The sequence below is a fragment of the Melozone crissalis genome, unplaced genomic scaffold (genome assembly GCF_028551555.1).
Source record: "Melozone crissalis strain CALT ecotype California unplaced genomic scaffold, PUWL_Pcris_2 ptg000027l_1, whole genome shotgun sequence".
Lineage (NCBI taxonomy): Eukaryota > Metazoa > Chordata > Aves > Passeriformes > Passerellidae > Melozone > Melozone crissalis.
In genome coordinates, this window is record NW_026535805.1 from 17,892,485 (window position 1) to 17,915,022 (window position 22,538).

The window sequence follows — 22,538 nt, forward strand, 5'->3', positions numbered from 1 at the left end:
ATCCTCTCTTGCACAGCAGTTTGGACCCTAGATGAGGCTTGGGTCTAAATCCAGTGCTTCTGTGAACACTGCAATCATAAATCATGTCATGATCCTTGGTGCCATGTCAAAGCACTGAGCTTGCAGCCAAGCATCAGGCAACAATTTCCTGGGCATTGTCAGGTGAGGTGCTTTCCTGCCCCCTGTGTCCAGGTGGGGTCAATGGCTGCATCTATTTTCTATTTTCAAGCAGGGACTCCAAGCTGGGCACTGCCTACCATGGTGCACTACACAGATTTCATCCCCAGCTGTGACTCAATTGGGCAGTAAACAGAAAAGTATTGAAAGGATGTGACACAGTGGGAGTGCAAGTGCTGGAGAGGGCATTGGAAGCTCTTCTCCAGCAGGGACACCAGTAGGGCTCGTGCCTTCAGGAAGCACTGGATAAACATTTCTTCCTGGCACCAGGGAGAACAGCTGGTGTTTATTTTTGGATGCTGCCTTTCTCCCCAAGTTATCCCTGACTACTTAACCCATCAAGGGTGCTGACCAAGGTGCAGATGGCCAGGCATGTTTTGTGCACAGAGTAGCTCCTTTTCTTGTCAAATCAGTTCTCATTATTCACAAGGTTCACTCTAAACCGCTGTTCTTATCATTCCCTGCCTGCATGCCCCCCTGCTCACCACAGAACTTGCCGACCAAGGTTTCTCTGCTTCACTACTTTGATTTTTGACATGGTTCTTGGAGTTTGCCTGGGACTGTCCATCCCCAGTTTGTTACAGACTTCTCCTAGTCCTGCTTGGCCTCCAGCTTGCACAGAGCTCTGTTCTAATGAACACGTATTCCCATGCCACAGCCTCACTGGCATCTCAGATTTGAAGGAAGAACAAGCCTCGCAACCTGGAAGTGCAAATCCAACTTTTCCTCCTCTACCACCAGCATGCTTGCCCCAGCCAACAGAAGCATGGCAGGAAGCAGCTCACTGCAGGGATGGGGGAATGTGCCTTTGGGAGTTACAGCAGGAGGGAGCAGCTCTGTGGCTCAGCACAGTCAAAAGGTGCATAGAGAGAAATCCACATTGCTAACATCAAATTGAAATTTAAAAGTGGCATTAAATACTTGGATACTGAGGTAATCTCTCCTTTACCCTCTTGTGCTCTGTTTCCTCTGACCTTGTAAAGAGTGTTAGATCACACTGGGGCTCAGTCATGGCAAACATGAGACAAGGGCAGCTCTGAGACTCAGAGTTAATTTTCTACCACCCCTTTGGCATCTACTGATCTCCTGTGTGCAAAGCCTGCCCTGCACTGTCCCATACAACACTGATTGCTGCACACACAGATTTTCCCCTCTGAAATCTGAATAGTCAGTCTGGTGTTGCTGTGGCCCATCTGGAGCCTTATAAGCTTAGAGTTTAAAAGCCTTGCCAGTTTTGGCAGATGAGCCCATTACTTCCATAACAGGATCTCTTTGGCATCTGGAGTTTACAAGGTCTCTCAGGACAGCTCCTAGAAATCCCATCAAATGGTTTCTAGTGGCCTGGAAGGTTCAAGTTTGGGTCAAACACAAGCTACTTACTGTCTCCTTATTTTGCAATGTCAAGCTCCCAGGGAGCAGCAATTCCTGTTTTCTGAGACAACCATTCAAAATGGTCTCATTGATGACATCTTATTGATAGAATAACCTCCCAGGCCCCTGCCAGTGTTCACAGAGTCCAGTAGAACATTCCTACTGATTTCACCAGGCTTTCAAAATAATCTTTCTGGGAAAACTAATGAATAAAGGCTTGTTAAAGGATAAGTTTGTTAACAGGCTTCTTAAGAAAAATTAATGAAATGAAAGGCATGATTAAAGACATGGTTTTCATCTGCAAATGATTTCAGCCTTTAGTATTTTTGAACAATGGGAATTTAATAACCCAATCACCTTTAAAAAAACCTTTTGTGGAGAAGACATGTCAGACACATGAATTCTCCCACATTATTTTCCCATTGTCTCATTACTTACGGTCTGCCTGCTTGCTCATATCCACTTAATCTCTGCAGAAAGGGTACTATCTGGTCTGGGGGGCTGTTTTGGGGTTAAAACCTTCCTCACACAACCAGGACAATTGGATGGTACTGAAATAGAGATAAACACAGATCACCAGTGGGAGTGGGGGAAAGAAAATTACAAAGGAGAGCAAATCACAGAGGTAACTGCAGATCTTTTAAATGCAGACCAGAGACTTGTAGAAGTAATATCCATAACGAAAGGGAACAGACAGATCTGTATGACAGACAGAGTAAGACAGTCCTTTTTTAAGCAGGCTCAAAATATATCTAAGAAAGTCTATTAATGACAACTGTATATATGAACCATTAATTCTGAGAGCTGTAAAGTGAGAGTCAGTGAAAAAGCTAGGTAGCAGTAGTACTGAACCAAACATGGTGTAATAAATCACACTTTTCCACTTTGATGTCTACTTAGGACAGGTTCAGGCCGCACAAGGAAGAGGACAGAATACAGGTATGTTTAAATTTAACAACAACCAGTAGATTTGTACTGCTCAAATACTAGAAAACCTTGTGTTTAAGTTCCATGTGCTAACCAATATAATATTTTCAAAGCATTCAGGGGCACTTCCACCTCTGCAAGTAACAGGAATATTTTACTACACAATACAGGAAAAGGCATAACAATCCTCCTCTATTTCCTCCCCACAGATATTTTTACCACTTATATATTCCAAGTCATGCAGTAACACCGTTTTCCCTCCTAACCATGTTCATAGCAGGCTGCAGTGAGAGGAGATATCACAGTGGTCATTGAGTGACAATAGTGTAACTTTAAAGGAAAAAAGCAAACAAGATTGATCAAACATGGAGTTGTTCTCAAAAAAGTAGTCTAAAATCATTTATAGAGGGCTTTTATAACATTTGCTGCTGCAAAATGAGAGGAGAACGTTGTGTGTGTGTAAGTGTGCAGGACTAAGGCCTGACCCAGCTCACAGGCCCTGAGCACCATCAGCATCCCGGGACCCACTGCCGGCTGTTCCAGAGGACCAGCTAACAGCTGCACTGTGCAGCACCTACTAACACTTAAACTCTCTTGCCAGCCTCTTTCAGCCCTTTTACATTAATTCATAGTTTCCATCTTCCTTTCCTGTGTGGTTTGAAAATGTGCAGAAAGACAATGTGGGGCCACTGCATCCCCTGTGATGATGCTCCTCTCTCCTCTCCCACTGGCATCCATTTAACCTCTTGCCTCTTTGTCCCATCATGCAGGTGCTCAGCACCAAGAGCCTGTTGCCACCTTCCAGAGCGCTGCCAGCTCTCCAGTCCACCTGGGTGAGCAAGACTGCTAGCAGCAGATTTTCCACTCTCTTTAACAGTTTTAGCAACCACAAATTAGCACTTGTACTGCACGCTGTTTTCCTGCATCCTGGAGGGGAACCAGGGCAAGACTCATGCACTGAACACCAACTAGCAGCTTCCTGAAAGGGAAAGGCAGAGCAAAGCTCAGTCACAGGTGACCTGGTGTTTCAGGCCGTGGGAATCAACATCTACAAAGTGTTTGCAATTTTTCTTATTTGTTAGTCAAAATAGGAAACAAACAACCAGCTCTGTGCAGCCCTTCAGGTCTTTGGGAGAGCTAGATCTTCTGTTCCTGTGGTTCCCAGAAACCTCCAGGCTGACAGTGAAAGTAGAGGCTGCTTTTAATACTGAGAGTTGAAACATCATCTGTACTGTTCCCTCTTCCTGGAAGTGCAATTGACCCTTCCCCAGCAAGCAGCCCAGTGAGCAGGCACTTCCCAACAACCTCCCAGAGGCTCCAGAGCTCCCAGCACACACCAAACACTAAATCTCCCATGAAGGACAGCAGAGTTGCTCAGAGACACATTTTGTCTGGGAGCATCCAGGGTGGGGTGCAGGATGGGAGCTGGGTTGCAGCAAGAGGCTGCAGGGTCACAAAGCCCCACAGGAGCAGCAGAGCAGGTCCAGAGGTGGTTCCCAGGATGACCTGACAGCCCAGGCTGCCAGGCAAGCAATGGGGCAGGTCTGACCCAGTCTGACCAGCTGAGGCAGGGCACCAGGTAAGGGAGGCAAGGTCTGGGTTGAGATAGCATGGCGCTAAAGTCGGCACAGGTACAAGGAGCAAAGGAGAGGGTGTGCACCTCTGTGCTGTCCCATGGGTGCTTCCCACAGCCTTTTCTCACACACAGCCCTGGCCAAGGCAAGGGCTGCCCTGTACCAGTGCTGACCTCTGGCATGGGCAGCCAAACCCACTGGGAGGGAGAGACTGCAGCAGATGAAGGCAGCCCTGAGGGCTTTGGTGAGAACTGGGAATTACAGGAGGAGTATTGTGGCAGGGAAGAGCCAAGTGGTCATTCACATTGAGGTTAGAGGATGTTATTATGCAGGGTATGTTATTATCTTTCCAGATAATTCCAGACAAGTAATCTCACCCAGCAGTCTCCTGGTCAAAATGACAATTTGTAGTTGGTCTAGTTGCAGCATATTTAAAATGCACTTGTCATGAGATGTACTCCACTCCCTCACTTTTCTACTCCTCCTCATTTCAATCTCCTTCTCTTCTTTCTGTTTTCCATCTGTGTTTGTCTTTTTCATACATTTTTGTCCATACCAAATGATGTGCTGGCTAATTCTCAGGCTAGCCAAATCTTTGCCAGAAAAACAGGAGAATACTGCCGAGCCTTACTTAAATCAAAGTCAGTATTTCACCCCACCTAATTGCTTAAGGCACCTTAAGGTCACCCTAAAGTGATTAAAAGGTAAAAATTTTCCATCATAAATTATTCTGCTTTCTTCAACACAGAACAAGAAGGAAAAAAATACAAACATATTTGCTGTATTCCCAGTAAGTCCTGATCCTTTTTTCAGTCCAGAATGTGGCACCTCAGATGTGTTGCTTTCTAGCAGCAAACTTTTCTAACAATCAAAGGAAAATTCCTGAACAAGTCCTTGCTTTCTTGGAAAGGCAGGTTGTTCTTGATCCCACCAAGAGTGTGCAAACAGCAGAGATCAGTTCTGAGAGCTTGGCCATGATGTTGAGGAACTTCCTCTCATCAGCTCAGGCTGCCAGAAAAGTGTGCTAGGAAAATGCCTTCCTCAACACAGCAGTTACTTGTGCAATGCACATTAACTCCCTTGAAATCCCATACTCACTTAGTCTTGAATTTTCAAGAATGTTTTTCATGGCAATTATACTGAATAGTTTTGGTGGTGTCTGTCTTTTTTTTAAAGAGACCAGTCTTGGAGTGTCTTAAAAATCAACTCTTTTTTAATGGGCATCTTCAGGTGAGAAAAAAAAAAAAGCCCTAGTTATAAAAATAATCATTTGACTTTCAGATATACATTCCATGGACAGCTTTCTTCATTATGTGTCCAGGATAATATGCAAGAAATAGAGATTTATCCTGGATAAACAGGTCTATATTTTGCATATTCACAACCATCCTCCAAATTCTTGGTACTTATCTTGTGTTGTTGGTACTTATCTTCATGAGGATAGTAAACTGCCACAGAAAGTTCTAAATGGGTGAGAAGACTGGTTGAAGAAACATCAGACGCTCCTACCCACAGGGATTTGTACAGACTAGAGTACCTGTGGACATCTGAGCTGAAGAAGTTGTTAATTGTAAATCTAGAAAAACCTCACCATTGCTCCTACTGATAGAAATCAGTCTTTTTCTGCATCTGCCTGTCTATCTGAAAAGCATCTGCTTTTCAGATGTTAAAGAAGCCTGGTTTCTGAGTTTGCTCCCTGACAATGAGGTGGCAGCAGAAACAAACCTGTGACATGTGAGATGAGCACATTCCATTGTTCTGATCCTTCAGCTCACATCTCTACCTTTGAAGAAGAGAAAAGAGGGCAAATCTTTGTGCAGCTCCTCAGCTGGTCCCATTTGCCATACAGCTCCTACTGCTTTAAACAGGTTTGCCACTGCAACTCACAGAGCACCAGATTTGTACAGAAGACTCGAGAAGTGCAGGGTCTTCTTCATAATTTGCTCCTTGCCTGTTTTTTCTTTTCAGCTGGTCAGGATGAAAAGCAGCCTCATATGAATCTTCCTTTCTCACAGTCACTGGGTGCTCCTCCAGCCTGGCAGAGGGAAGCACACCTTTGGAGATTATCTACTCACAAACTGGTTTCATTGACATTTGTTCTTCTCAGCGACAGCATTCAGGAGACCTGTTGGCCACTTTGATAACAAATGAACATCAGCCCTTCTCTGTGGGTAGGGTCCTGTGCTCTGCAACCATCACCCCTAGCTCCTGTTGGTGCTGTTTGCTCAAGGATGTATAAAACTGGCAAACAACACTGCCAGAATATAGGAATATCCCTCCTGGTTTTCCTCTTGTTTCTTTTCCATTACCCAGGCCTGCCCTTCCTTTATCTGATTTCTCTTCCTAAGCACAATCACAAAAAAACTTCTGTGTGCTTCACGATTGACTGAGCCCATTGTTGTCCTCAGTTTTTAGATCCTTCATGGGGTGTTTAAGTAGTGTTCAGCATAAGGAGGGAAATTACCCTAGCAGTGTAATTCCTACCCTAAGGGAGACCACACACCTTATTCAGCCATGAGACTCATCCGACAAGTCTCCCTCCCAAAGAGAAGCTGACAGCTCCTCATGGGAAGGGCAATCTAAGGACAAGCTCAAGGACAAGCTCCTAGTCTCCCTAGGCTGGAGGACACTGGCAAGCCCATGCACACCTTTGTTGAAGCCTGTATTGTAATTCACCCCCTGGCTCTGGTCAAGAGCACACCAGCTCTGTGCAGCTTATTGGGTCTCCAACAAAGTTAAATCTTTTCTTCCTGGGATTCCCAGGAACTGTTTCTGTCCTAGTGAGATGCAAGGGCATTCATCTGACTGCAACCCAGAGCAAAACATCACTTTTGGGAACATCTGTCAGTAGGTTCCAAAAACAAAGACATTTTGGGGTTTATTTATAAGGGCAGCAATTTTGATGAAGTTATCTATTCCTAATAAGTGGAAAGCAATTTTTAGACAATTTCTTTGTATTTTGGTGGGCTGAAGGGATAGAGAAATCTGTAGGTGAGAGGACCTCACAGATTTTCAGTGAAAATCTGTGAAAAACAACTTAAAAAAAATATACTGCAGTCTGTGCCTCAGTATCAATGCAATTTAGAGGAACAAGACCAAAACAGATCTAGTGAGGTGTACTTAAAATCTTCAGAAAGGTTAGTGCTCTGAGGGCAGTGATACAAGGCTCCTAATTATGGCTTGAAATGTGCACATAAAAGCTCCCAGGTTACTGATTTCCTCAGCTACTAAGTTGTTAATGTAAGTATTTAAGTTATTGTCTAAACTGACCTCTCTACATTGACTCAGAGCTGTGTGATCTCTAGAATTTGCACTACTATCAGTAAAAGTTCTTTTTCTTCTCTTTCATGTGTGAAAGCAATGGAAATAGACTCATGGAAACCTGGACTGAGCCTTTTTGACACAGGTAAATATTTAAGCATCTAGTAACTAGTCTGGTAAAAGTGGTTTCCATCACACATGGGTAAAGCTAAATCTATTTATTCATCAGGCCCACAACACTGGTGATAACAATCTCATTTTAAGAAGTAATTACAGCATTTAAAATTGTAAATAAGGTATGTTGTTTACATCTTAGCAAATTATTCTGTGCTTTCGTCACTCTTGAGTTCCTGCTTAAAGTAGGAGCAGAAGAGAGGAGCTCTGGAAAGAGTTGGCAGCTGCACTACAGGAAAGGGATTCCAGCTACTGGAATCCATTTGTAAATGAGAAGGTATTTTGGGAATGCCACAGCTGAGATCACAGCTTAGAGCTGCAATCAGTGCAGAACATGACAGATTATCCTGATGCCAATGTACTTAGGGAAGACATTCAGATAAGAAAAGGAGGGTTTGTGTCAAACGCAAAGAATAATGAACATCGTTGAAATTTTCTGACATTTTATCCTTCAAAAATGACAATATGGAGATAAGAATATTTTATGAGCACTGGTAAAGGAAAAAAAAACCCTAAATTTGTAACAGGCTCTAGTAGCAACAAGACCAAGACTTGTGCAACCCTTAATCAGGAGCAGCTTCCAATTGCAGATTTAACAGCTCCCTTTCCTTGGGAACATTAAAGCAGACTGCACAAGATACACACCAATTCATGCCGTGGTACTCTCCCTTTTCCCAGGGGCCTCACCATTCAGTACAAGGGATCTTTCCCACCACAGGTTTTGATGCTGGAGAGGGCTGTGCTGGTGGCCCTTGTAAAGGCCATTCCCTTGAATATTCTTCTTACTTCAAAGCCTCTAGTGTGCTTATTCAAGAAAAGCTACAACACGAGGGCCAGGGTGCAGAGGGATATTTTGAGGCAGAAAATGACAGATTGCATTAAATGCAATGAAAGGTTGGGCATGGGGGAAGGGATGTTGTATTAATAGTTTCTCAGCAACTGAAGTGCCAGCATAGACTAGTGTGATAAAGTCTGATGGATTCAGATTGTCACTTCAAAGGAGTGGTTTCTGGCGTGGATGTAATCACTGCTGCCTTACTTATATGAATGGGAAGTTTAATCAGTATGGACAGCTGTGACAATCAGTGAAGGGAACTTTAATTAGCATGGCTTAGACTGCCCATGCAGCAAGCTGAAATTCCCATGGTAGTACCAACAATAAATTGGACTGGCAGAACAGGGAGGCCCATAGAGACTGACCACCTCCCCAGTTAGTTGGGGAAGAGTATTTGGTGGGTGACCTTATTGTTCCGCTATGCACAAACCAGCCAGCTGACCCACAACCTTCAAGACCTGATAATTGCACTGGCAAATAAAAATGAAAAAAGCAGCACTGCCTACACATGAGTTTTCCATGCTGACAAAGCTAATGTCAGCTGTACGCCTGGGAAAAGAATATGGATTTTACAGGATGTAGATAAATGCATGAGGCAAATAGCTATCTATGAATTATCTTTCATATACAATTTAGTTGCTAAAATGGATGGCACATGTTAATTTCCAATTTCACTACAGTGTTAAATCCACCTACTTTCTGTTCTGCAAATAAGGCAAGGTGGGGGGAGAAATGCACATATGGGATAGCAAGCTGGCACATGTAAGATATGCAGTGTGCAGGCTGCAGGATGAAGCGTGGCTTTGGTTTGTTGCTGAGGAACTATTATGTGTCTGTGTAATTAAAGCCTGCACTGGAATATACACAGTCAGGAAGGCAGACTGATGACTATTTCAGGTTAAAAAAAAACCCCACAATCATTTTCATCCATGTGGTTGACAAAGAGAGGCTGTGCATGACCAAGTCATATTGCCTTTAACTTCCACATCAGATAAACTAACCATAGACTTGCATAAGATTTGCCTTCCTTCAAAGGCAGGTTTGGTTTGTGTCAGCAAGACCTTCAGGCCTGAGAGAGGTCAGAAATGTTTCCTGTAGCAGATATCACTGGATGGAACTGTTTGGTGTCACCCCTGTTCCACACTTTTTCCTCAGTCAGGAACACGTGGCCAGCCTCAGGCAGTGCTGCCCTAGCACCGTCACTCTACCTCTGCCTGCTGGTGTTTCCTCCATCCAAATGGGCTTGCATAGGCAAATACACAACACCAGGTGCACTCTTCCCTGTTCCCTGCCTGGGAGCTCATCCCCAGCGTGCAAGACAAGAGGCAGGAGCCAGCAGAGTGCTGGACAACAGCTCCAGCCATAAGAGATGAGGCCAGTAGGAGCCTGGCTTGCCAGCCTGCTTTTGAATGCATGCAGCCTGCTCTGGCACAAGAGGGACAGCTCCACTAATTGTGGGAGAGGCTTTTCTGTCACAAGAGCCACTGCCAGGGTGGGTGGAGAGCTCCTGTTCCCAGTCCAGAAAGTATCCTGTCCAAAGTCTGGGCAGGAGCACAGGGAAGCTCCAGGCGCTGCAGGCACCACACACACAGTGACAAAAAGCAGCACCAGCCCTGGGGCTCTCCTACCCTGGCCAGACATAGCAGGGAAATTCTCAAACAAAGCACACAAAGCAATCACCAGCTCTTGCTGTAAACAAAGTAGGGCAACTCTCTGTGCTCTTTGCCTGCTTCACTCACAGGCAGCCCTGTGGGCTCCCATACAAGGCCAAGCCCAGTGCTCCAGCCAGCTCCACATCCTGGCTCTAGCAACAGGCAAGAGCTGATGCCTGGGGACAAGCAAAGCAGAGGGAAATCACTGCTTTGGTGCTGCTGTTAAGCAGCCCTGTTTGGTCCCTGCAGCAGAAACTTTCTGCACTGGCAGCTGAATTTCAAACTGAGAAGCCAAAGCCCCCCTGTCTGGTACGGATGCTGCTGTTGAAGCCTCCCTGCAGGGATCAGGTACCAATCAGGTCAGCGTTTCACCAGGTCCTGCACACTCAGACTTAATACAAACATGGCCCCTCACCCAAAACTATGTGCAGCTTTCAGCATGCAGCTAGAAGGACTCAAAAATGTTGTATTTGACAATTATGCGAGGTAAAATTTTAGACTTAACTGGAATAGAAATGGGAGTGGTTACAGAGGGGGATGGAGCTGGTACTTCCCTCCATTTTCTTCACAGTACTCTGCCTTATTATGGCTTGGTCCTTAATACCTTCAGCAACCAGCTTTGGCTGTCACATCTTCTATCATATTTTGGTGGTGACCTTGCCTGATGTCCCTTTACAAACACTGATGCTCTCATGCTTGGTTTGCTCATGGCTGGCTGCTGTGGAGAGACAAACTCTGTGGTACCTAGTAATTTCTCATACTTTTCTTTATAGAGGTCACACTTTCTAAAATTACCTTTTCACTGTGTCTCTGAAGTCAGTAATCTTTCCTCAACTTACTTGGTGATGAAGATTTAAGGCAGTCTTCCTCCTAGTTTTCTTTAAAAATCTAACATGCAGCTTACAAAAATAATAAGCTGTTCTGCTGTTCTTTAGATTAAAAGCTTTCTTGGTGAGTGTTCAGTTGTAGCTTGTCTGATCATTGCTGTCTCTTTTGAGGATTATCCCAGCTAAATCCCCTTAATCTTGTCATGCTTTACTGAAAAGACACAGTTCTTTGCCCTTGCTTGGAAGGGAGATGCTGGACTGTAGAAGAGTCCTGACAGACTTTCAAGTCATGAGTGAAGTTCAGCATTTTTAGACCTAATGCCAGCCTGATGGTGTCCTGAGTCAGTACCTTTCACGAGGACATCAACTCATCTTTTCAAGGCTGCTACCACCCAAATACTTCACTAGAATCCACTAGTTACCCATGAGACTTTCCCTTGACTTAACCATAGCTCTGTACCCTGCTTCTTTTGTGCTTTGCAAAATAACCCAGACTTGTGGGGGCACCTGAGGAACTGTGGCTTGCTGTAATGAGCTGGAGTCAGCTGCTGCCTGTGCTCTCCTCTCCAGACAGAAAACAACATGATAAATCTGTGGCTTATGCACTTCAGACATTGTGCAGCTCATTGTAAGGCACAGTGGGCCAGTGGGGTGCTAGGAGAGATTTTGGTGGCATTCCTAGAAAAGTCTCTGCTCTTGTTTTACCCCAACAGTGATGTAGATGAAAAAAGGTAAGCTCCAAGGATGTCCTCCCCATCCCCATTTCCCCTCCACATCAATCCTCAGGCCAGGGATTTTCTGCAGTGATCCTATTCCCCATTTCCTTAAAGAGCAAGGGCAGCTACCAAGCACATACTGATAGAACCTTTCCTTTCTCTGTTTAGGCTTCAGTTCAAAGGAAGAATTGAATCCAAAGCCACTGGAATCCATCTCCCAGGGGAATCAGAGTATGTACTTCAGAATTAACTTCATAATTAAGCAACATTATTGATTACATATTGCTAGAATGCATTCAAATTAAACAGCAAAAGGTAAGTTTTCAAGAAAGCCTAAGAAAATCCAGGGGCACATTTTTCCCTTGCAGAGAAAAAGTGAGCACTCTCTGCTGACCCCTCATACACAGAACTGGCTTTTGCTTCTATAGGGAAGGAAATAACAGCCAAAATTTAGCTTACCTGGGCACGAGATGGTGGCTGCTCCCTACCACCACTTCCTAGGCAGTATCAGCTCCAGGCTCCCAGCAGAGCTTCTTCACTCAGGTACTTTGGTGCCAGAGGACAGCAATCCAGTGTGCTGCAGAGTAGGCTCCCATGGCTATGCTGTGTGCAGGCACCATTCCCACAGCAGTGGGTGGGAGGGAAAGAAATCACCTGAGAAAGGTCCCCAATGCCTGCCACAGCCAGAAGGGAGAGGATGCAGAGGGATCATCAAAGACTACCCAAGTTCAGAGAAGAAATGCAGGTTCCCCTACTCTGAAATCTTCTACAGCCCATTAAAAAGGCAGATTTATCCATTATTCCATCTTTAGTTGAGGCCCAAAGTAGCACAAGAAAGAGAAAGCAAGTTCTTAGTGGAGAGATGGGGTTGCCTGCCACTTCTTCATTAGAAGCCACCCCAAAGAGAAGTTTCACCCTTCCAACAGTGCCTGGGTCCTCTCTTGCCCATCTTTGGGCAGCTGAACACTGTCTGGACTCTTTACAGTAACTACTGAACCAAATGTCTATGTATTCCCAGGCATTCCTCTTAATATTTGAAAAATTATTTTCCCTATCAAAGATGTCAAATACACCTGAAACTGATACAGAAATAAGGGAAAGAAGGAAAAGGGAAGGCTCTGTCCTATAGACCCCATTGCCCTGCAGAAGAGCAGAGCTTGGTGCAGTGGAGGCACCAGCAAGGACAGCTGTGTTTCCAGCACTTAAACTGAAATAAGTCACACCAGAAACAAAATTTTCATCCCACTGATATCTCTAGGACCATAAAAGTCCTGTTTCAGATCTTGCCTTCCTGCAAATCAGAACATGCTCACCTCCCTATGAAGCACCCTAGCCTGTGCTCTTGCAGTGTCCCTCTCACATCCCAGCACTGAATCGGAATCCTCCCCAGAAACCAAGTCTGCCTGTAAGTGTATGTAAATCCTTGCCTCCCCAGACCCTGCTGGCTAACAAACTGCCCACTTCCCACATACAGATCTCATGAACTAGTTCCCTTTGAAGGACAAGAAATTCAGGAAAACTTGGCTGTTAATTGAGGTATTTGTTGTGGGTTCCCGACCTTGCCTCACGATCTGCTGCGAGCGGACTCGGTTCTCAGTCACGCTCCTGTAATTCAGCATTATTAGAATTAGAAAAAAGAGACAGCTATGGGAGAAAAAATTGAAGGTAATGAGATGGGAGGCAGTTGCATAAGCCACTAAGAACAATTGGTGCTTTGTAGCCTTCAGGCTACCTAATGATTAAAACACAGTAGTTTGAACAGTCTGATTGGTAGGAGGCATCATCAGAGGGAAATCAAGAGATGGGGATGACCCAGATGCTGGAGGGGGAAAATGTTAATTAGCGCTCTAGTTAAGCCAAATTTTGATCCTGCTCCACTTGCAGACCAAAGTGGTGAATGTTTCACCACTAACTTAGAGAAACGTGAAAGCAGGTTGGCAGAGATGAAGACAGCATTTGCAGCACAAAGATGAGGTCCATCTGTGTAATTAAAGGGAAGAGTTTGTTTGGGTACAGGCATACCTTTTATAGAACATTGCTTTCAGCCCAAAGGGGAAACACACACAGCACACTGCTGCTGCTGCACACGCGGGTACAAGGCTACAACAAAAGGAGAGCCCCCACTCAGTCTGAACATCCCAAACAAAATCATCATCCTTGATGTTAGCTCCAGCCCAGAAGGAAACTGATGAACAATTCTCATTCAGAAGTGCAGAGCTTCCAGGATTGTTGTCAGTAATCCTGGATTGCAATCGCTTTGAAGAGACCCCACAGTGTCCTTCCCCTGAGACACATCCCAGGCATCACACATTTCAGGAACTTCCCTCCCTTCTGAGACACATTAACACAGTAACTGTTCCTGTTATGTCTATTACATCAATTAAATCCACAAGAGTGTCCCCAAGGAAATGCCCATAGTTTGTGCTGTGCAGGTGGCCAGACCACAAAATCCAAAAACCAAGGCTGGTTTTATAAACTCTCATCACCTCTGCGCTGCAAATAAGGTATGCTGAGCCCAAGACATGACTCTGAGGGCACAGGATATACAAGTCAGCTTCCTCCTGAGGGGCTGACCTCCCTGACCCCCAAAATGCAGTGCTCCCAGACTGACTCCTGTGAAAAGATTCTTGCCCTTTTGTCACACAGTCAAGCTTAGATGTTGTATGGGACAAAGTCATGCCAAGAACTGTGTTTACCAACCAGTAGGACTTGAGCTGCCAGCTGTGACTTGTCCTTGTCAAAGGCTTTTTTGTAGAGTTTACACAGCAGGACAAGTCACTGGATGCAGAGGTTTTAGGCCTTTGCTGCTTGCAAGAAGCACAGCAATCAGAAAACACTAAAAATATTTTCGGTGTTTCTTTATCTCTCCTCAGATTGCAAGGTTGATTTGTCCTTCTTAATGGATGGGAGCTGGAGCATTGGCAAACGCCGCTTTCAGCTCCAGAAGCGGTTCCTTGGTAACGTGGCTCAAGCCCTTGGCATCGGCAGTGCAGGTCCTCTGATGGGCATTGTTCAGTATGGGTAAGAGCTTCTCAGACATTCCCATTGCCACAGGACATGACTGCACACTCTGGCAGCTGTAGCTCTGTAGCATTCCCATTCTCTAAAAAAAATACCTTTGCCCAGGATTTTTCTTCAGGGAAGCTGAGAAGCCTCAGAGAAAAGGAAAACAATTCTTATCTCATTTGCTTCTACTGTTTTGTGCTCATGTGGAATGTGTTTGGAGATTGTTTACCCACAGGTGATATTGTTTCATTGAAATCTGGTGTGAGCTGTTTTGACTCTTTGGCCAATCAGTGCCAAGCAGTGTCGAGACTCTGGAAAGAATCACAAGATTTCATTGTTATCTTTTTAGCATTCTGTAAGTATCCTTTCTGTATTCTTTAGTACAGTACAGTATTATTTAATATAATATAGTATCATAAAGTAATAAATCAGCCTGCTGAGAACATGGAGTCAGATGCATCATTCCTGCCTTCGTCAGGACATTTCCCAACAAATACAATACATCTCTGAGCTGATATGTGCTAAAGGCCTCACTCCAGCTTGCACTCAGGATCCAGGTAGCACAGATCAGCCCTGTGGCTTTTGTGTTGTATGTGAAGCAAAACACTGACATTTGCTCTAATTTCTCCTTTTAGGGATGACCCTTCCACAGAATTTAACTTAAAAACTTATGCCAACTCCAAGGATCTAAGGAATGCCATTGAGAAAATACAACAGAAAGGGGGACTTTCCAATGTTGGTAGGTGATGGGGCTGCTTGCACTTCCTCTGCTCAGGGAGGGCTTCAGAGCCTGGGCTATAGCAAGCCCACACCTCACAGGACACAGAGGCTGGGGCCAAACAGTGCTTAGTGCTGGGGCCAGGCTAGTGAGGGAACACTGCTCCCACCACGACCTGCATGTGTTGATCCTAGGGCCTGCAAATCCATCACAAATTGAAAGAACATACAGGCAGCTCCCATCAACGCTTTGGGAATCCTTGATAACCCAGCTTATCACTCCCAGGCTCTCTGGGGCATACAGAGGGGGTTCAGTGCAGGAGGGCTCAGGAAGCACTGGCACCAGTAGCAGTGGTCTCCCTTCCTGCTCACACAGCCACAGAAACTGCTTTTCCCAGCTCTCTGCAGTCTTCAACACTTGAGTCAGCTCTCTGCCTACTATTTCATGGGATATTATCAGATGGAGTGCTTCCAGATCCGTAACTCCTCCTCAACTCCTCTTCTATTGCAGGGAAGGCACTTTCATTTGTTAACAAAAACTTCTTTCTGGATGCTAATGGAAACCGAGGTGGAGCACCCAACGTGGTTGTAGTGATGGTGGATGGGTGGCCAACAGACCGAGTGGAAGAGGCCTCCAGGCTGGCCAGAGAATCAGGGATCAACATTTTCTTCGTCACTGTTGAAGCAGCTGCTCAAAGTGAAAAGCAGAATGTTGTTGAACCAAACTTTGTGGACAAGGTAACTTGTGAGTCTGACCAGGACTGAGTCTGAGCATTTGACCAGGCTGAGTCTGACTAAACTTTCCAACTTACTCCTTTCAGGGCATTTCCCTTTCCTTCTTATCACTTATGGTTATTTCTTCTCCTTCTTGTACACACTGTCTTGAGTTTTTCTGTACAAAAACCAGGCAGTAATGCTGAGGTCAGAAAGGGGATGAAGTCAGTAAAGTTCTGGTTTGAGGGACATCATCAAGCAAATGGCTTTTGACCAACTAAACCTTAGCACACACCTGCAGTTGTACTGAGACGAGCGGCTTTCTCAATACACAGTATTTGGAAAATGACAAAGTACAATCACAGCTTGAGCAATTTGGAATTGCTTTTTACACAAACCTCTTGCTGTGCATCTCCCACTGGGGAAAGGGTGAGGAGCCCTGTCAACCTAATGTCAATGTTGCATTTACAAACAGGTCCCACACAAGCAAAGGTTGGCACAGTCCCAGCATAAGCACATCCTAGTTTTTCAGCTATACTGGGTAACTCAAACATTCTCTTTTCACTGTTGATGAAGGCTATTTTTCAGTTACTTGTTTCTGCTGCTATGGACTTCACAGTAGCACTTGGAAAAAGGGTAAATCTCTGCCATGGGCAGAAAAAAAAAAGAGAATGGAAGCTTTGATTGATTTTTATTTGGCACCAACACTATCTGTCTGATAACAGTGCTTCAGAACAAGCTGGTACCCAGTTAGGGCAGGAGATACCTGCCAAGTGGCAGACCAGGCTGGGCCTAGGAAACAGGGTTAAGTTATCTGGTATTTTCAGAAAACAGATTCCCATCTGAGCTGGTTTGCTCTGCCATGAAATAATCTCCCATGAGTTTCAGAGCTGCTCCAAAGAGCTGCACTGTCTCTGGTCAGCATATAATTGGATTGTACTCTCATTTGCATTTAATGTTTTTTAAAGAACAAAGCTAGAGCAAATCTCTGCAAATGTGCCAGGGACACTGCAGAAGTGAGAGTAGAGGGGGCTCAGAACAGCAAGGTAAGGATGGAATGGTGGCTTGATACTGCTGCATCATAACACTAAAATAGAAGTGAGACAGTAAGAAGAGCAAATGAGAACAGGACACCATGAGGAACCCACACCGGAGGGAACTGTAACTCCCTTGGAGCTGTTAGCCTTTATGCAAGTCAAGACCAGGGCCTTGATCTTTTAAAACAGTCAGATACACACACCATCACAAAGCTGATAGATAAAAGCCTGGCTTAACAAAATATTCTCACCCGAGAACTGAGGAATTGGTCTTTAAGAAGCACTAAGGCCAAAGACAATTTGATCCAGCCTGTTTGCATCACTCTCCTCCTTGCTCCACCCTTCCCTTCCTCACCCCTTGACTTTTCCCATGTCCTCTTCTGTGCCAGCCCTACTTCCTACCCACACTCACCTGACTGACTCCCACTAACCCTATAGAAGCTGCCCACAGATCTGGCCCTTATGAGTATTTACTTATAAAAGTTAATAGGTTTGGTTTTGGTTTTTTACTATTTGGCTCCTCAGCTTAAGCCCCAGTTTTCACTTCAAAGTAGTAGGGTTTGTCAGCAAGCAAAACTTTCTTGCTTGTCCTGAATGATGGGAGCTGAAGTTGCTACCTGGCAAACACACTGTAATGTCCATGCGAGCCACGCTAAGAGCAGCTCTGTGATTTGGATGTTTTTCCCACGAACAGTGTGACTCACATAAAAAGCCTGACAGGTGGCAAACTTGCTTATTCAGTTTTTTCACTACTATGATATTAGCTCCATCCCACAGTTTAAAAAAAAAGGCAGGAAAAACTGTCACATTACACAAGTATCTGTGATGTTACACTGACATCATTTCCCAGGGAAGCAGATGGTGATTGCAGGAGAGGCCGTTTCAGACTCCAGCACTGCTCTTTCCAGGAGCCTATATTTACAATTTAGTTACATTCCCTAGCAGGAACAGGCAGACTGAATTTCCATTGCGTTTATCCTCATGTTGCCTCGCAGGCAGTGTGCAGGACAAGCGGTTTCTATTCCATCAACGTGCCCAGCTGGTTCAGCCTGCACAAGGTGGTGCAGCCCCTGGTGAAGCGGGTGTGCGACACCGAGCGCCTGGCTTGCAGCAAGACGTGCCTCAACGCCGCCGACATCGGCTTCGTCATCGACGGCTCCAGCAGCGTCGGCACCGGCAACTTCCGCACGGTTCTGCAGTTCGTGGCCAACATCAGCAAGGAGTTCGAGATTTCGGACACCGACACGCGCATCGGGGCCGTGCAGTACACCTACGAGCAGAGGCTGGAGTTCAGCTTTGACAAGTACAGCACGAAGCAGGACGTGCTGAACGCCATCAAAAGGATCAGCTACTGGAGCGGGGGCACCAGCACGGGAGCAGCCATCAGCTACGCCTCGGAGCAGCTGTTCAGCAAGTCCAAACCCAACAAAAGGAAGATCATGATTCTCATCACAGATGGCAGGTCTTACGACGATGTCAGCGTGCCAGCCATGGCTGCTCACCAAAATGGTAAGGTCTTCTATCACTGCCTGCTCTCCCCTCGTGCCTCAGCACTTATCCAGGTCAGATAAATGCAGCTTGCTATAATTTGAAGGCACTGGATGAAACCTTATGAAGCAAGAGTAGTACTTTTCTCTGGGCTCCCACTGAGCTCCAACAAGATCAGTATTTCTTTAAGAGCTGAATAAGGAACTTCATAAAAAAAAAGCAACTTATAAATCATCACAAATGCAGCAATGTCTAGGAGATCTCAAACTACATTGCAGTATTGGTCTTAAATTAGATTTACCGCAATGAAAACTTTAATGCTTTTTCTAAACTTTGGGTTTCTTTCCAGGAGTCATCGCTTATTCCATTGGAGTTGCTTGGGCAGCCCCAGATGAACTGGAAGCCATTGCATCAGACCCCGCTAAGGACCATTCCTTCTTTGTGGATGACTTTGACAACCTCTACCGCTACGTTAATCAGCTCATCCAAAACATTTGCACAGAATTTAATTCCCAGCCACGGAACTGATGGACTCCAGCAAGGCAGGACCCTTGGGTGCTGTGCTGAAGGCATGACAAGTGCCACAGAAATAATGCCAGTCCTCAGTTCAAGAAACACTGGAGGTGTTTCCCTCTGGTACTTTCCAGTCAGCAAGGTTGATTGCAGCTCTGTCCCTGTGCATGATAATGCTCGTGTAGACTGTTGATTTTTTTTTTTTTTTATTGTGGGCATCAGAAACTCTGATTTAGATGGACAGCAGAAGAGGCAGTGAACATGGAGGAAATAACTGCAGCTGTTTGAAGAGCTGCTTCCAGCACAGAGCCCCAGTTTGCTCAATTCTCACCTTTGGACACACAGAAGTTCCTTAGAAGTGCCACCTGCTCCCTGAAGTGACCAGGCTCCTTCAGGGAGTGGCCAAGCTGCTGAGCTGCTGTGGTAGAAACACCTCATGTGGCACTGCCCACCAGATGACACACAGATCAGGGCTCAAATACCAGATGGAGGGGGAACACAACTTGAGTACCTTCTTAAAAGCAGGTATTCTGTCCACACTGCTGTCTTGTCAGTAAGTTAAGCTTCAGCTAGTGTAAACTCAAGCACTGGGATTTATCCAAACCCGGAGAAACTGGAAAGCAAGAGAGAGGAAAGGTTGAAACCCCAGGACCCTACAACTCTGCCTCCTTTACAACCCTACAACCCCAATAAAGCCCCAGATCCACAGGGCAGCCAACATGCAGGAACTGGAATCTAGTCTCCCACAACACTGCATTAATTAATTGACCTTGAGAAGTGTCTGTCCCCTCAACTTCTTCCTTCACTCTTGGATGGTTCAAGGCCTGCAGAACCACAGGAGTGTTGCCAGGACACAGGAAACTCTGAGAAAAACTGTGGGTTTAAGCTGCTCACAGTCACTAAAACATTTAAATTCATCACTCTGTCATTAAACCAACACTCAGAAGTGCAGTCTCAGTGTCAGGAGAGCTATTCAAGAACAATTAACAGGATTTAAGAGGGAATTATCTGAAGTTCTGTATTGTACACTGAGAAAAGCAGAATTTCAAGCATTTAGATACTCTCCCTCAAATTTAGAACCGGCTTTTCTTTTATGGACTGATTTCAAAATGTACCTATTACAGCCCTGGATCTGTCAGAACACACAGTGGTTTCTTAAGTGAAGAACTACCCATGTCACTAGTCAGTGCAGGAGGAAGGACACACTAGGAGGACCAAAAAAACTCCACTCTATTTAGGAAGCAGCAGTTGCCGGTTATGTTCCATCCAGTATCATTAAAGAAAACACATTCATTAAGCAAAGTTATCAAAGGAGCCAATAAAAACATGAGTGTTCCCACTCCTTACAGCAATCAAAGCCATGCTGTGCCAGGTTTGTGGAACTAACAGGAAATGGAAAGAAATTAAAACTCAGATTTGCCATATTACTTGCAAATCAGGCTCTTAACAGCATTTATAGATTTAATAACCATGAGCCAAGATATTTATTAGCCACATAAATTCTAATTGAATTGCCATAGGGAAACTCATTTTATCAGCAAAAGTAGCACTATTTTTTAAATCATTATGTTTGGAAATATGACTGAAGTAGCTTATAACCTGTCAACTAAGTAAGCACAACACAAATTAATGAAAACAGCAGATTTTGCATGATCCCCCTGGTGGCGTAACATAAGCAGGGCTGGGGTCCTCTCAAGAGGTTATAAAACCAATTTTGGATGAAGCAGTGGTTTTACACAGTGAAAGTTCATCACTTCCCATTAGAAGAAACATTAAGTTCCAGCTTTAACTGAGTATCATAAATTCGACCATTCTAGCCAGACTGAAAGCACAGGACACTGTCAACATCCACAAATATATTTGTGTGCAGAGTTTTTACCACTAAGCTCAGCTGCTGCACTTCACAGCAACAGCTTTTGGCTTGAAAAAATTATTAAGGACAGTTAGGCATGAGCAGAGCAACTCCTGATATCCCCCATCTCCTGACCCAGCTCCTCACTACCCTTCTGCTGAACACATCTTTCTCTGTCAACAGGGGACATTACATGGCCTGGACAAAACTCAAACCCATTAACTGAATTTACTGGGGACTTCAGACACCAGATTTGTTTTCTAAAAACCTGTTTGTTTTGGGGCTTGATTTTGGGCTGTCTGAGAAAAAGGCCTTAATCCTAACTTACAGTTACCCTTAATACTGTGGTTTAATTTTTAATGCAGCAGCTCACCACCACCAATTGTTCTCCATACTGAACGTACTCTTGCAGCACTGAAGATTGGTACCCTGCAGAGGCTCCCCAATGCTTCATTTGTGCTGTGGTGGCCGAGACATTGGGAGCAGCTAGAGCACACGTGCTCTTTACGATGTGCCAAGAGATATATGCATATGGGACATAATTTTTTCCTTAAGCTTAAAGTTTAAGCAATGACATTACGCTTTCAAGTGCTTTTTCACAGGAAAGTTGCACAGCTATATTTTGTCAAGCATTTATAAGGGACACTTCAGGGTTTGTTGTTCAAATGGTTTATCTTAAGTTTAGAGAACAACTATGGTGCTTGTTTCTCAATGTGCATTTTTATTTACTTCTTGGGACTATCTTGAAATTGTCAATACTCAAACTGTGAAAGTGGTTTAATCCAACTCTCATCTAAACATAGATGTCCTATTCATAAGCACCGTAAACTTAAGTGGAAGTCTCAAAATTTTGAAGACACCCTTCCATGCGCTCACAGAACACACTCCTCCTCACCTTTACTTTTCATAGCACTCAAATCACTTGCCACCTACTAAAGTCTCTAAATACTGTTTGATTAAAAAACAAGTTACCTTACACATATAGATAAATGTTTAAAGGGGTATATTTGTTTGAAGAAAGCAGAACTCCTTCTGTAACATATACAAGCTATTTTGAGCTTATCAACATAAGTTGCTATATCTTTTGCAATAAAATTGTCTTAAAGGCACATGCAGTGCATGTCATCTCATATGGGGTTAAAAAATAAACAGCAAATACAGCCCATGACATTTTAGTTTCTGAAACACAGCTGAGGTTATTACTATATTATAGACTTAGCAAGGTTGGCAAAGCCCTGAGTGCTTCACTGTTGTCCTTTCACATGCTCAGATGAAAAAGATCCTTAGAGTGAGCTACCACAAAATTACCTGTCAGAGGCATCAGTCAACTGAAGCAGAGCCTAATGACTGAAGGGCATCAAAATTATATGTACTTTTCAAGGTCTGCAAGATCATGTCTTATTTGGAATCGGACTTCCTTTGGAAGCTGAAAAAATATGACAGTGGCTTTACACAATTTCTAGATGTGGGACTGAATCAAAGGAGGATCTACATGTCCAGTCACTTGATGCTGGGCCCCTTAGTTTCAGGTGTCTGACCAGTTCAGTGGAACCTGCTGTCTGGCAAAGCATGCCCAAGAGAAGAGATGGGAGCTGTCTGAACTAGTCACTGCATGCACATTCTAGAGGGTGTTGTCTAATCACCCTCTCCCTAAGAAATAAGCTCCTTTGCACTCAGAGTTGGCTGGTGGCTTATCA

General features: G+C 44.6%; 1 protein-coding gene across 7 annotated transcripts in view; it reads left to right on the forward strand.

Annotated features, from left to right (window-relative positions):
- The window catches only part of VIT (vitrin), a 52,498-nt gene extending 31,561 nt beyond the window's left edge, over nucleotides 1-20,937 (forward strand). For 2 of the 7 annotated variants that reach the window (XM_054279999.1, XM_054280006.1), the window contains 10 exons: nucleotides 2,449-2,487; nucleotides 2,589-2,642; nucleotides 3,243-3,308; nucleotides 7,408-7,455; nucleotides 11,683-11,745; nucleotides 14,388-14,535; nucleotides 15,156-15,259; nucleotides 15,749-15,975; nucleotides 17,984-18,497; nucleotides 18,826-20,937. In XM_054279999.1, the coding sequence (XP_054135974.1) occupies nucleotides 2,449-2,487; nucleotides 2,589-2,642; nucleotides 3,243-3,308; nucleotides 7,408-7,455; nucleotides 11,683-11,745; nucleotides 14,388-14,535; nucleotides 15,156-15,259; nucleotides 15,749-15,975; nucleotides 17,984-18,497; nucleotides 18,826-19,004 (1,442 nt within the window). In that variant the 3' untranslated portion in view covers nucleotides 19,005-20,937. The remainder of the gene's footprint in view (nucleotides 1-2,448; nucleotides 2,488-2,588; nucleotides 2,643-3,242; nucleotides 3,309-7,407; nucleotides 7,456-11,682; nucleotides 11,746-14,387; nucleotides 14,536-15,155; nucleotides 15,260-15,748; nucleotides 15,976-17,983; nucleotides 18,498-18,825) is intronic. The other 5 variants (XM_054280004.1, XM_054280005.1, XM_054280001.1 and 2 more) reach the window with 4 other exon arrangements.
- Nucleotides 20,938-22,538: the final 1,601 nt, after the last annotated feature.